Source organism: Moschus berezovskii, chromosome 3, assembly GCF_049115385.1.
Source record: "Moschus berezovskii isolate FMDL1 chromosome 3, NW_MosBer_1.0, whole genome shotgun sequence".
NCBI classification, from domain to species: Eukaryota; Metazoa; Chordata; class Mammalia; order Artiodactyla; family Moschidae; genus Moschus; species Moschus berezovskii.
The window spans coordinates 48,216,640-48,232,243 of record NC_142462.1 but is presented as its reverse complement, the minus strand read 5'-3'; the positions used below and the strand labels follow the sequence as shown (position 1 = coordinate 48,232,243).

The 15,604-nt window shown below is 37.1% G+C and overlaps 1 protein-coding gene across 2 annotated transcripts in view; it reads right to left on the bottom strand.

Annotated features, from left to right (window-relative positions):
- GNAT3 (G protein subunit alpha transducin 3) overlaps nt 1-15,604 on the bottom strand; it is a 60,930-nt gene that overhangs the window by 17,955 nt on the left and 27,371 nt on the right. For both annotated transcript variants that reach the window (XM_055420676.2, XM_055420677.2), the window contains exons 4-5: nt 6,901-7,058; nt 511-639 (exon numbers count right to left, since the gene is read on the bottom strand). In XM_055420676.2, coding sequence (XP_055276651.1) covers nt 511-639; nt 6,901-7,058 — 287 coding nt within the window. The remainder of the gene's footprint in view (nt 1-510; nt 640-6,900; nt 7,059-15,604) is intronic.

Genomic DNA, 15,604 nt, shown 5'->3' with positions numbered 1-15,604 from the left:
ACAGCAATGAAAATAATGGACTCATACTCAAATCATGCTTATGAAATAGGTCTTGTTACTCCAGTAAATAGCATCACATTCAAATAATTCTCTTCTCAATTATTTGCATTTTTAAATTAAGGAAACAAAATAACATTTCAAGCAAATGGGAGAGTAGGAAGGTACAGAAATAAGATCCTTGACACCTGTTGCTTCAGTGTTATTTAAACGTATTTCCTTTTGTTTTTTTCAAAGTAGGATATCAGTTTCAAGTGTGAGGAAACTAAAATCTAACTCCCACCTGCTCAAGGAAAGGTATTTTTTCTTTAAGAGGAGGATGAGGCTCAGGATCAGGATTGGCATGGAGAGCTACAGGAGGGCAGTGAAAGACCATGGAACTGAAGTAAATGAGGCCTCATGAACATGCCCAAGGACTCACTGCTCTTGATCATGGGTTAGAGCTCTTCTCCATAGAGAATATGTGCCTGATGCATATTTCTGTTGAGAGTTTAAAAAGACATTTGCTCATACCTGAAATGCAGGTCTTTAAAGGAGAACTGCGTTTCAATGATTCCAGTTGTTTTCACTCGAGAATGTAGAACATCTTGTTCATTAGGGACATAGCCAGGAGCTGCTATTCTGTCCAAATCATTAAGGTAGCTAATAAAAAAAAAATAGCATATATAGTTTTAACTTTGTATTAGAAGATACCAGGATTTAGTACAAATTAATTTTTCATTTACAGTCCATTAAACTGATTAACCTCCAGACTGATGCTTTTCAAGCTCTGCTTCTCAAAATTATAAGAACTCAGTGGCTGGGATGTTGCAGAGCACTGGGTGTGACACACAACTGACCTGCGGGTCCTTTTGTAAAGGCAGCTGGGTGCATGCTGCCTTAGCTTTATAAGGCTGATATGATGGATTCACTGGTGTCTGAATAGGCATTTGAGAGGAAAGCTCTCCTTATAGGACTTAGATCATCTGTCTGCGAAAAATCCTTGCTTGTAATGATGGTCACTAGACTAGTTTCAAAATGCTGTAGTTTGCATTTAGGCAGTTGGAATTTTAAGAGAGTGACTTGTTTTAGTATTGTGGTCTGTCGGTTTTGTGTTGTTTCTCCTGGATCATCTAGTTTAGGAATTGGAATTGTTTTTTTTAAGTGCCATGATTTTATCCAGTTAGGTCAGTAATACAAGAACCTTTTCACTTTCTTTCTGGTTCATGTTGGAACTACTTTGTTACATTGCTGACCCACTCCTGAGTCAGTGCTCCTGAGGACAGAAAGCAGAATTTGTACACTGTATACTTTCCTACCTCCTCTTCTCTTCCAAGAGTGCCTCAGAATGTCCTCTGCTCTTCTCCAGAGGCCATATTTAAAAAACCTACTATCATCAGCCAAAATACTGTCCTCTTTCTGCCCACAGGATCTAGGGGTGGTGAGAGGCTAGAATAAGCATGATTAAGCTGTGTGCTCTAGAAGAGTCTATTAGATTAGAGGAAATAAACCGCTCTTAGCTTCATCCTTCAAGCCAGATCATGTTGCTGGAGTAAAACAAAGTGCTTTATTGCTTTAAAAACAATTGAAAATCACCTGTTCTATACTTTTGATACTAAGGTTTTAGGGGTTTAGCAATATGGCTATTTCTATAAAAATATTAAATAGAGATACCAATAGCCTAGTAAAGTTTTTATGATCAAATTGGCCTTTATATTGAAACAAGTTTATACTTATAACCTCAATAAAAAGATCATAATGACATGCTTTCATCTAGACAGAATTTGAGAGGTAGAATATAACTGAGTATTAGTTATTGTTCAACAGTTCAATTTTTCAGAGACTAAGTTGAAAAGCTGTTATACCTTAAAGCCTAGCACAATGCCTTAAAAGTTAATGCTGTTTGTTTTTTAAAATAAATTCATTAGCAATATAGATAATTATTCTTGAAGGATATTTCTGGTTTTAAGCTGAAATAACTAAGAATTGTCAAGTGTCCCAGAGGGATTTTGGTCAAGGACAAATAGACAGTCAGACTTCAGAAACACATATATGTATAATGTGAAAATTGATCACATGTTTTTTCTAATAGTTTAATTTTATTATAAAAAGACAAATCAAGGTGTAAATACATCAGAAGAAAATGTTAGAAGATATTTTGTTTTATCTATTTTCTATTTCTGAAGCAAGGTCTTTGGTGAATTTCTTGTTAACTCAGGCTGCATATGTGGTAGTATACTGTTGGTCAGGTGGTTCATGCAGAAGCAAAAACAAAAGCAATCCAAACAGAAACATACCTGCTGTGATAGAGATTAAATCCATTTTAGTTATGGGTAAATGAATACTTTGGTAAAGACACGCTTTAATGTACTTTTATTTGCATACATAAATGATGTCAAACAAAGCATTGGCAGAGTGACAAATTTGCATATAAAATACTCATTTTAATAAACAAATATAGAATTTGGGTGCTCAAGCCTGTGGCCTAAAACTTAAAACAAGCCAGAGGCCTGAAATATCTATAGTTCAAATCATTTAAAAAAATCATTCTTTTTCTAATCACGTAAAATAGTATTTTTTTTCAGTGAAGCCCATTTTGAGTCTTAAAGGATGTGGAGTTTGTTGCACACTAGACAGCCCCAGTCAGCAAACTGCAAAGTATTAATAAAAATCTTTCCTGCTCTTGCGATGCTTTTCTGTAAGTTTGCTAGTACTGATGGTGGAGGGTGAGGTGTTAAGTCACCAACAATCTCTGATTAGGACTCATCTCTTTATTGACCTCAACTTAAAGAGTCTTTAGGTTTGAGAGAAAATCAAATATCTCATTTCCAGAAAAACTGGATGGATAGATTAATAGACAGGTACATGAATGGATAGATGGAAGGAAGGAAGGAAAGGAAGAGAGAGGGGGAAGAAAGAGAAAGAGAGAGGAAGGAAAAGAAACACCACTGCACTACAGAGTGTATATGAAGTAAACTCAATGTGGTATCAATCTGACATTAATTTTAGTTTAAAATGTTAATGTAATTAAGTATTTTTTAAAAACCTGTTAATTTTTTGGAAGAAAGCAATGGAGGTTCAGCTAATTTAGTAAGCTTTCACTTAATTTTCACTTTAAGAATCCATAAAGGCAAAGGAGTTAATATTTACATTGTTTTTAAAAAATGTTGTAAGAAAACTTTCTTAGACACAGAGGGAGGAAGTCAATTTCTTATTTTCTACTGCTTTTTGCAAATTGATCTGGGTAGTTAAAAATCACTGCATTACTGGCAAGATTCACAAAATTGGTGCAAACAGAGATTTATAGATTTGTTTAACTTGAAGAACGGACAAATATTTTTAATATGAATCTGAAATGTGATAGTCTCACTGTAAAATTTATTTTGTCAGAACAAAGAAAAAGCTAACATTAAGGGAAGTCTAAGAAAAACAATAATATGCCATTTGCCCATTTGAGGTATGCAGTATGTAATTATTTTTTATATCAAAGAGCAAAGAATTTGGTAAACATAATGTGATATAATTGCAAACATATTTCTTACATTATTTTAAGGGAAAATGTCTAACTAATAATGTGTATCTAAAATGAAATATATTAAAATTACAAGTATCGACCTTTCTCTTCCTCCTTCTTCAGAACTTTGCTAAGCAACATTTTATAGGAATATTCCACAATTCAGTTTCTGATTAATTGTAACTGCCTTTTTTAATGATTCATATCAAAAGCAATGTTTTCTATATCATAGAGTAATATTAAACCATTGTTTATGTAATCAAAGGGTGATACCCATTCTCTACATCTTCAGAGAGATAAGAACAGGACTTTCCTCCAAGGGCAATATGTCCATTGGATGTTGGAATTTTAAATTACCATCAAATGAGCAATCACAGAGGACTTTTGTTTCTGTTATGTTTTCCTAGAATTTATATGGTTTGTTTTCTCTCCATAATCCTTCTTATTATGCTTAAAATCTGAAGTATCATGCAAGTTTTCTTTTTATTCTGTCCTCAAATAATTCTTGGAGAAGGAAATGGCAACCCACTCCAGTGTTCTTGCCTGGAGAATCCCAGGAATGGGGGAGCCTGGTGGGCTTCCGTCCATGGGGTCACACAGAGTCGGACACGACTGAAGTGACTTAGCAGCAGCAAATAATTCTTCATTTGTTTAATCTTTACTGTTTTATTTTTTAAGTACATCAAGTATATTCTGTTGGGAGTCCATCAGAAGAACTGCATATATACCCATTTACACATTCATTTGCAGGGACAGAGATATAGAATAAGTACTTACATTATATTTGTATGCATGTGCAGACATACTTACAGGCATGTAACTGTAGAACAGGTCAGGAACCATTTACTAAAATGGATATTTAAAATCATTTTAATAATGAAGTTATAAATACTCTTACAACCTCCTATTGCTTATGGCTAAAAATTTCTAACTGGTTGATACTATTGTGAAAATTAGATAATCTTGCTTGAGATTCCAAAAGAATCCCACTATACACAAACATTCCTCAAATCAATACATTACTTTCTTCTGACATTCTATATCATGCCTATCAAACCAGAGGAGCCAAAGCACATGTCATTAATAAGGTTATTTTAGAAGATGATTTGGTAACTTGGTTAGAAATGAAGTGAATAGTCCATACCTAAACATGCATGTCACCAGTTTGTGTTCATCTAGAGCTTGGTGGCAAGAATACTCAGAAGAACTATACAAAAAAGATCTTCATGACCCAGATAATCACAATGGTGTGATCACTCACCTAGAGCCAGAACATCCTGAAATGTGAAGTCAAGTGGGCCTTAGGAAGCATCACTATGAACAAAGCTAGTGGAGGTGATGGAATTCCAGTTGAGCTATTTCAAATCTTAAAAGATGATGCTATTACAGTGCTGCACTCAATATGCCAGAAAACTTGGAAAACTCAGCAGTGGCCACAGGACTGGAAAAGGTCCGTTTTCATTCCAATCCCAAAGAAAGTCTATGCCAAAGAATGCTCAAACTACTGCACAATTGCGCTCATCTCACACGCCAGTAAGGTAATGCTCAAAATTCTCCAAGCCAGACTTCAACAATATGTGAACTTCCAGATGTTCAAGCTGGTTTTAGAAAAGGCAGAGGAACCAGAGATCAAATTGCCAACATCTGTTGGATCATCGAAAAAGTAAGAGAGTTCCAGAAAAACATCTATTTCTGCCTTATTGACTATGCCAAAGCCTTTTGGAAATACCAGACCACCTGACCTGCCTCTTGAGAAATCTGTATGCAGGTCAGAAAGCAACAGTTAGAACTGGACATGGAACAACAGACTGGTTCCAAATAGGAAAAGGAGTATGTAAAGGCTGTATATTGTCACCGTGTTTATTTAACTTATATGCAGAGTACATCATGAGGAATGCTGAGCTGGATGAAACACAAGCTGGAATCAAGATTGCTGGAAGAAATATCAATAACCTCAGATATGCAGATGATACCACCCTTATGGCAGAAAGTGAAGAACTAAAAAGCCTCTTGATGAAAGAGGAGAGTGAAAAAGTTGGCTTACACCTCAACATTCAAAAAACTAAGATCATGGCATCCAGTCCCATCACTTCATGGGAAATAGACGGGGAAAAAGTGGTAGACTTTATTTTGAGGGGCTCTAAAATCACTGGAGATGGTGACTGCAGTCATGAAATTAAAAGATACTTGCTCCTTGGAAGGAAAGTTATGACCAACCTAGATAGTATATAAAAAACCAGAGACATTATTTTGTCAAAAATGGTCCATCTAGTCAAGGCTATGGTTTTTCCAGTAGTCATATATGAATTTGAGAGTTGTAATATAAAGAAAGCTAGTTCAGTTCAGTCACTCAGTCGTGTCCGACTCTCCGCGACCCCATGAATCACAGCACGGAGTTCACTCAAACTCATGTCCATTCAGTCAGTGATGCCATTCAGCCATCTCATTCTCCGTCGTCCCCGTCTCCTCCCACCCCCAATAAGCGCTGAAGAATTGATGCTTTTGAGCTGTGGTGTTGGAGAAGACTCTTGAGAGTCCCTTGGACTGCATAGAGATTTCCAGTCCATCCGAAAGGAAATCAGTCCTGAATATTCATTGGAAGGACTGATGCTGAACCTGAAACTCCAAAACTTTGGCCACCTGATGCAAAGAACTGACTCATTTGAAAAGACCCTGATGCTGGGAAAGACTTAAGGTGAGAAGAGAAGGGGACAACTAGGATGAGATGGTTGGATGGCATCACCGACTCAGTATACATGAGTTTGGAACTATGGGAGTTGTTGATGGACAGGGAGGCCTGGCGTGCTGCTGTTCATGTGGTCGCAAAGATTTGGACACAACTGAGTGACTGGACTGAATTGAACTGAACTGAGCTTGGTGCATAATGATTATGTGTGTGTTTGTGCATGGGTGCACCTGTGTGCTCAGTTACTAAGTCCTGACCCTTTGCAACCTCATTGACTTTAGCAAGGCTTCTGTCCATGGGATTTTCCAGGCAAGAATCCTGGAGGGGGTTGCTATTTCCTCCTCCAGGGGACATTCCTGACCCAGATATCAAACCTGCATTTCCTGCTTGGCAGGCAGATTCTTTACCACTAATCCATCTGAGAACCCCACATAATGATTAAATTTTTTCAATTGGGAGAAAATATTTACAACATATATATCTTTTCAGACATATATTAACAGTTTCAAAATTAGTTATTTAAAATGCTTCCATGGTTATGTGTTTTACATCTTATTTATATAATCTTGCTCTTCTTTCCTTTCATTTACTTGTTATTTTAGTATGATAAAAATGTAAAACTATTTACTTTTGTCATTGTGATTACGAATGCAGAGTATCCAGAGTTACAATTTTTAAATGTAAATGGTTCAACTATAGTTCCTTTTAAAATGCATTTACTTACTATGCTGCTGAGTCGTTGAGCTGATATTCAGATGCCCTTTCAAAGCAGGCCTGAATTCCTGGATCTCTCCACAGCCGTTTTATTACCTCAGCCAATTCAGGTGTCATGCTGCCATCTTCCAGGGTATTTGCCATCACACAAAGCTGTCGTTGGTCTTCCTGCAGCATTGTTTTTGTCAGAAGGATAAAAATGTGTTGTTACTTAAACTCACATATTCTTTTGTTTTCCAAAAGATCATTTCAATTCGATGATTTTTACTTTAGTAGAAATTTCATTGAAAATCTATTCACTGTGAAGTGAAGTGAAAGTAGCACAGTCAAGTTGGACTCTTTGCGACCCCATGGACTAGTACAGTACATGGAATTCTCCAGGACAGAATACTGTAGTGAAGAGCCTTTCCCTTCTCCAGGGGATCTTCCCAACCCAGGGATCAAACTCAGGTCTCCCGCATCGCAGGCAGATTCCTTACCAGCTGAACCACAAGGGAAGCCCACTGTATCTTTAGGTTAATAGAACTCAAGAATCTTATAATGAAACTTCTGGCTTATGTCCACAAAAGTCCTTCATTGCAAAAACTGTGAAATATTACATGAAGAAGTTAAGATATTTGGTATTTATCACTGACTTTTAAATATGATGGAAAAAGGAATCACAGTATTTTGGTGTAAGTCCACTGAGCTTCTAGAGGACCAGAATGCTAGTATCAAAGAGCAACAAATCTTATCTAATTGAGCACGTTGTATTCCTTTGGTCATGGCCATATATTTTCCAGGAAATAAAAATACCAAGTAATAATTAGAGTACAAATGGAAACTAAAATACAATACTCTAAAATTATAGTTTAGAAATATATTATCGTTACTTACCATCACATACCTCTTTGTAATCAAAAATTACCAATGGTAAACATTTTGATCCACATAAAGTTTTTGAGCATCCCTGTAGGTGTTGTCATGAGCATGATTTTAGGGCAAACCAATAGGGCAGAGGTGAGATTTCATTAGGAAGAGAAAAGGGAAGGAAGTAAAGGAAAGAAAAAAAGAGGAAAAGGAGAAAAGAAAACAAGTATTGTGTTATTCCTGATGGGATATTTGGAGTTGACAAGGGCAAAAGGAAGTTTGAGTAAATAACATAGTCCACAGTTTACTTAAACTAATGATCCAAACTGGTTTATGACTAAAAAAATTTTGTTAAGAATGTGGGTTTCAGAATAATTCAATTATTGGCCATGATGCTAGACCAGGCAAATGGAGAAATCTAGGCTCAAATCTTGGTTGTCAGATTCCAAAGCCCATTTTCTTTTTGCTGACCCTTTTTCGTGCATATTTTCATAACAACTCACATGACATTTAGCACATGTGATATCTCACACGATCCTTGCAACAAGAGTAACATAGACACTATTTTCTCTTATCTTACAAATGAGGAAACTAAAACTTGGAGGTAAATTTGCCAAATCAATAAAGATGTAAGTATCAGAAAAGGAGTCAAGCCTAAACATATTTTCTACAAAATTAGGTGGCTACTAGTGAAGTATGTCCAACAAGATCCTCATGCCTTTCTGAAACAACTCAATTTATTACTTGAAATTGATGATAGGCTTGTGTGACCATTTTACTAAAAATCTGCTCTTTGTGAAAAAAAAAGAAGGGTGTCTGTAACACTGCTAAAGAAAGGCTCTGTTAAGACTAAAAACTTCATTTTATCTTTCTTCACAATCCAATTTTACTGCTAAGCCAAACTGATTAGATGACCGTTAGGCCACAAGTTTTAACTGGCCCAAATCAAAGGCTTTGACCTGTTATTTTATTGTGTCAGCACAAGATGAACTTTAAAATCCTTCCTCCAGATTAGTTGGATATGACAGTTCAGTTCAGTTCAGTTCAGTTGCTCAGTCGTGTCCGACTCTCCGCTACCCCATGAATCACAGCACGCCAGGCCTCCCTGTCCATCACCAACTCCTGGAGTTCACTCAAACTCATGTCCACAGAGTCGGTGATGCCATCCAGCCATCTCATTCTCGGTCGTCCCCTTCTCCTCCCGCCCCCAACCTTTCCCAGCATCAGAGTCTTTTCCAGTGAGTCAACTCATCGCATGAGGTGGCCAAAGTATTGCAGTTTCAGCTTTAGCATCAGTCCTTCCAATGAACACCCAGGATTGCTCTCCTTTAGAATGGACTGGTTGGATCTCCTTGCAAGGTCAGGAGTCAGGAGGGGTGGCCTTGAGGAGATACCCCTCATCCTAGGTAAGGTGCAGTGGCTGCGCTTTCTTGGAGCAGCTGTGAAGAGATATACCACGGCCAGGGTAAGAGAAACCCAAATAAGATGGTAGGTATTGCGAGGGGGCATCAGAGGGTAGACACACTGAAATCATAATCACAGGAAACTAGTCGATCTGATCACATGGACCACAGCCGGATGTGGTCCACTGGAGAAGGGAATGGCAAACCACTTCAGTATACTTGCCTTGAGAACCCCATGAACAATATCAAAGGGCAAAATGATAGGATACTGAATGAGGAATTCCCCAGGTCGGTAGGTGCCCAGTATGCTACTGGAGATCAGTGGAGAAATAACTCTAGAAGGAATGAAGGGATGGAGCAAAAGCAAAATCAATACCCAGTTGTGGATGTGACCGGTGATAGAAGCAAGGTCCAGTGCTGTAAAGAGCAACATTGCATAGGAACCTGGAAGGTTAGGTCCATGAATCAAGGCAAATTGGAAGTGGTCAAACAGGAGACGGCAAGAGTGAACATAGACATTCTAGGAATCAGTGAATTAAAATGGACTGGAATGGGTGAATTCAACTCGGATGACCGTTCTAACTCCCTCCACATTAAAGTGCCATTTAGGACAAATGATGCAATGAAATAGTTGCTTAAACAATATTGTCCCTAAAGGGAAAAAAAATAAATCACATGCCTTGTAAGCTTTACAAGCTGTTATATACTCTTTCATTCTTTTAAATATATATAATTTGTTAATTTAAATATTCTTTATTTGTAGAGGTGTCATGAATATAGTCTCAAATTGAACTTTTTTATTTTATTGGAGGCTAATTATTTTACAATATTATATTGGTTGGTTTTGCCATACATTGACATGAATCTGCCCCGGGTGTACATGAGTTTCCCCTCCTGAACTCCCCTCCCACCTCCCTCCTCCCTTTATCCTCCCTCTCGGTCATCCCCGCACACCAGCCCTGAGCATCCTGTAACATGCATCGACCCTGAACTGGCGATTTGTTTCACATATGACAACATACATGTTTCAATGCCATTCTCCCAAATCATCCCACCTTCACTCTCTCCCATAGAGTCCCAAAGACTGTTATATACACCTGTGTCTCTTTTGCCATCTCGTATACAGGGTTATCATTTGCATCTTTATAAATTCCATATATATGCATTAGTATACTGTATTGGTGTTTTTCTTTCTGGCTTACTTCACTCTGTATAATAGGCTCTAGTTTCATCCACTTCATTAGAACTGATTCAAATGCATTCTTTTTAATGGCTGAGTAATACTCCGTTGTGTATATGTACCAAAGCTTTCTTATCCATTCCTCTGCAGATGGACATCTAGGTTGCTTCCATGTCCTGGCTATTATAAACAGTGCTGCAATGAACATTGGAGTACATGTGTCTCTTTCAATTCTGGTTTCCTCGGTGTGTATGCCCAGGAGTGCGATTGCTGGATCATATGGCAGTTCTATTTCCTGTTTTTTGAGGAATCTCCACTCTGTTCTCCATAGTGGCTGTACTAGTTTGCATTCCCACCAACAGTGTAAGAGGGTTCCCTTTTCTCCACACCTTCTCCAGCATTTGTTGCATGTAGCAGCCATTCTGACTGGTGTGAAATGGTATCTCATTGTGGTTTTGATTTGCATTTCTCTGATTATGAGGGATGTTGAGCATTTTTTCATGTGTTTGTTAGCCATCTTTATGTCTTCTTTGGAGAAATGTGTTTAGTTCTTTGGCCCATTTTTTTTTTTTTTTTTTAGTGATAGGATTTTTTAATATTTGACAGGCTGGCTCTAAAATTTATGTGGAAGAATAAATATACAAAGATCACCAAAACAACTTTGAAAAGAAAAAGCAAAGAGGGAGAACTCATCTCACCAGACATAAAATATTTCGGAAATCTTTAGTATTTTAAAACCTTGGGCATTGGCATAGGAATAAACAAACAGATCAGTAGGACAAAATCGAGAATCCAGAAGATTATCTTCCATGTGTAGGTAGAAAAGCAGTAGATCAAAAAGTGGCACTTCAAGGACTCGTCTGGCAGTTCAGTAGTTAAGAATCCACCTTGCAATGCAGAGGACGTGGGTTCGATCCCTGGTCAGGGAGCTAAGATCCCAGATGCCATGTGCTGCAACTACTGAGTTGGTCCACCACAAGGAAAGATCCCACATGATGCAACAAAGCTTTGGCCCATTTTTTGATAGGATCATTTATTTTCTGGAATTGAGCTGCAGGAGCTGCTTGTATATTTTGGAGATTAATCCTTTATCAGTTGCTTCATTTGCTATTATTTTCTCCCATTCTGAAGGCTGTCTTTTCACCTTGCTTATAGTTTCCTTTGCTATGCAGAAGCTTTTGATTTTAATTAGGTCCCATTTGTTTATTTTTGCTTTTATTTCCAATATTCTGGGAGGTGGGTCTTGGAGGATCCTGCTGTGATTTATGTCGGAGAGTGTTTTGCCTACGTTCTCCTCTAGGAGTTTTATAGAATCTGGTCTTACATTTAGCTCTCTAATCCATTTTGAGTTTAGTTTGGTGTATAGTGTTAGGAAGTGTTCTAGTTTCATTCTTTTACAAGTGGCTGACCAGTTTTCCCAGCACCACTTGTTAAAGAGACTGTCTTTTCTCCATTTTATATTCTTGCCTCCTTTGTCAAAAATAAGGTGTCCATAGGTGCGTGGATTTATCTCTGGGCTTTCTATTTTGTTCCACTGATCTATATTTCTGTCTTTATGCCAGTACCATACTGTCTTGATGACTGTGGCTTTGTAGTAAAGCCTGAAGTCCGGCAGGTTAATTCCCCCAGTTCCATTCTTCTTCCTCAAGATTGCTTTGGCTATTCGAGGTTTTTTGTATTTCCATACAAACTGTGAGATTATTTGTTCTAGTTCCGTGAAAAATATCGTTGGTAGCTTGATAGGGATTGCATTGAATGTATAAATTACTTTGGGTAGTATACTCATTTTTACAATATTTATTCTTCCAATCCACGAACACTGTATATTTCTCCATTAGTGTCCTCTTTGGTTACTTTCACTAGTGTTTTATAGTTTTCTACGTACAAGTCTTTTGTTTCCTTAGGTAGATATATTCCTAAACTTTTAAATGTCAGAAAGTCCTCTTGGTCATCATTTACTGTGAGCTATGGGCAAAACACCCAATCAGTTTGGTTTTTGTCTTTGGAGACCTTTTTTATTTTAGTGTGGGGCTTCCCAGGTGGAGTTACTGGTAAAGAACCTGACTGCCAATGAGGCAGACATGAGAGTAGGGTTCAGTCCCTGAGTTGTGAACATCCCCTGAAGGAGGGTATGGCAACCCACTCCAGTATTCTTTCCTGAAGAATCCCATGGACAGAGAAGCCTAGCAGGCTACAGTCTACGGGGTTGCAAAGAGTCAGACATGACTAAAGCTGCATGCAGAGGTAAAGTTGATGGTGGTGATTTTCAAACCCAGACTACACATTGTTACCACGTGGGGCACTTAAAAAAAAAATGGATACCGGGACCCCAACTCAAATAAAATGAATCTGAATTTCTGGGTATCAGAATCTGCAAAGGTAGGTTTAAAAATCTCCCAGGTCATTCAAATGTGCAGCTTGAGTTTGAGAATTTCTTGCAACATATTTTTTTAAGCTATAAATAATATCTTGTTAGACATACTGCTATTCAATTCTTGAAGTTTTTCTACAGTTATGATAATTAAGGAGCTTTCTAGGTGGTGCTAGTGGTAAAGAACCTGCCTGCCAATGCAGCAGACACTCATTCCCTCAGCTGTGAAGATCCCTGGAGGAGGCTATGGCAATCCACTCCAGTATTCTTGCCTGGAGAATCCCATGGACAGAGGAGCCTGGGGGACTATAGTCCACAGGGGTGCAAAGAGTCGGACACGACTGAAGCAACTTAACATATATATAAATTTGGTCTCTTTAATTATCATGTTTAGGGGTTTGGGCCCACCAATGAAATTTGAATTTTTGAAACACATCACACCAAAATTAACAGCTATATGAGAAATTATCTTTATATCAGAGTCAAATGGATTGAACATTTAACTTCTACCGATTATCTTAATCCCATCAAACTCAATACAAAATTCCAGATTCCTTACTGTGGTTCTGTTTTTAGCCAGGTCCTCCTTTCTAATTTTATTTCCTTTCTTCCCCTTACCCCACTGCAACCCTGTGTTTTTGTCCCTCTCCCCTGAAGACACACTGGGCTCCTTACTATTCCTTGAACTCACCAAGCCCCCACTTCAAAGCTCTTGAGAGTGGCTGATCTCCATGCATTTCCTGTGACTCACTACCTACTTCATTCAGATCTCTTCGAATATACCACCACCTCAAGGACGGCTTCCTTTACATCCCTTCTTTCATTCTTACACTTTCTCCCCCTTAACTGTCTTGATTTTTCTTCATAGTATACTTAGTACCACCTGTATAGTGCACAATTCTTTACATATTTTATGTTAGATTATAAGTATATATAGGCAGAAATTTTATTTTTTTGTTTGTTTCTACATCCTTAAAGCCAAGAGAACCTAACACATAGTATATATCCCTGAAATATTGTTGAATGAATGAATCAATAAAATGAATATACTAATTAGCTCAGATCTGATCTAGATAAATTAAAGGGATGTTTAATCATTTTCCAAATATTAGTTCACTGCAGGTTTGAATGGCACCCTAAATAAATTTTATTTCCCTATCATGTATTTGGAAAAGTTTGGGAATTATGGTGGTTCTAGAATAACTCATTTCCTTTACGTTGGGTAGCTCTAGAACTATGTTGCATAGAAAGTGAAATATGTTTCCTCAATAAGTTTCCCAGACTTTCTTCATCAATATTAGGAACCTCAGATGAACCTAGAACCTTGTGTAACTCATTCTGAACCCAGAATCATATTTTGAAAGATTATGGAAAAAATACATCAAGGAAGGAAAAGATATCATAGCCTAATAATTTGCAGAAATGTTGGGTTTAAAATGCCAAGTTTTAATTACAGGATTTTCAGAAGCTTAGCTTACAAATATTGTTTGTGAATTTCCTAAAAGTTGTTACAGTACATATGTATCCCAAACTTATTTGATTATAGAACTTTTGTCATAGGCCATCTTGAGTAATCAGTGCTCTTTCCTTCAAATTATAGGATTCACTTCATAGGGTGCTTTGTCAAAGATGGTCACAACACCCACAATGTGTGTTGCAATTTTCAGCATTCTTTTAGTCAGTCTAGTGACTATTTTAGATTTCTAAAATAGAATATAGTAATATTGAGAGAGAATAAGTAAATGCCTTTGTTATTTCCCTGTTTTGTTTCTTCAACTTTACTGCCTTTAAAAGCTTTTGAAATAGCTGATGTTTTATAACTACTTGGTCAACACCATTTTTTCTTCTCTGGAAGGCAAATACTATTTCCATCTCATTTATGGCTGATTCTTTAGTATATTCCTAGTGTCCAGTTAGTTGTCTGTCATATAAATAATAGTTTAGTGAAAAACAACTTTTCAAATGATATTGGATGTATACTTCAATACATAAATGTTAATGAGCCTATATTCACTATGATTATTAGAAAGTAGTAATATCTAATACTGGGAGCTTGTATTCTTTCATAACTAGTGTTTGTATGGATTTATTATTCTTGCTTCCTCTTGTAATAATCATTGTAATTTAATGATGAAAGCTAACACTTTGTGGATGAAAAATCTGAAACTTAAGTATCTTGTCCAACTTTGCAAAACCAGTGACCAGTAAAGCTCATGTATATTTTGTTAGAAATCTTTCTCTATTTGAATGGCAACCTGTGTGGTGAGGTATAAAAGGTTATGTAAGATTATATATACTGTATGTATAAGTTGGAAGCTAAATTGAGAGTCATAGGACACCAGAAAGCCACACTTAAGTGCTTAGCAATTAATCTGTCAAACATAGCAGTTAATCTGTCAAACAAACAGTCTGAGTCAGGTAGAGAGCATATTAATCTCAAAATCAAATACTGAAGAAGAATGTGATTGAAATTGCTATAATCTACATTAATTGAAATAAAAGTATGAGCTATGTAGTACCTGACAACTGTGATGTTCGATACTTGAGGACATAGGTACTCCTAAGAAGTTATGTCAGGTGTTTAGTGCTGCTTAAGTTACTCTGTTTACACCATTTAATGTACAGTTTGAATAAATGACATTTCTTTTTATTTTGTAGTTAGCATAATGGCAGCAATGTACAGAGTCTGTTTTCACTCCACCTTCATGCCAGATCATTAAGAGTTTTAACCAACACATTCCAGGTCTTTAGTGATGATTGCTATCTGATTTGCAAACATTGGGGCTTCATGAAGCAAAAAATGTATTTAACTAAGTATCAGTAGGCAAGGTTGTGACACAAATATATGGAATATTACACATGCAAATTCAAACTTGCTAAATCATTCTCAGAGGAATGTAGAAAGAACACC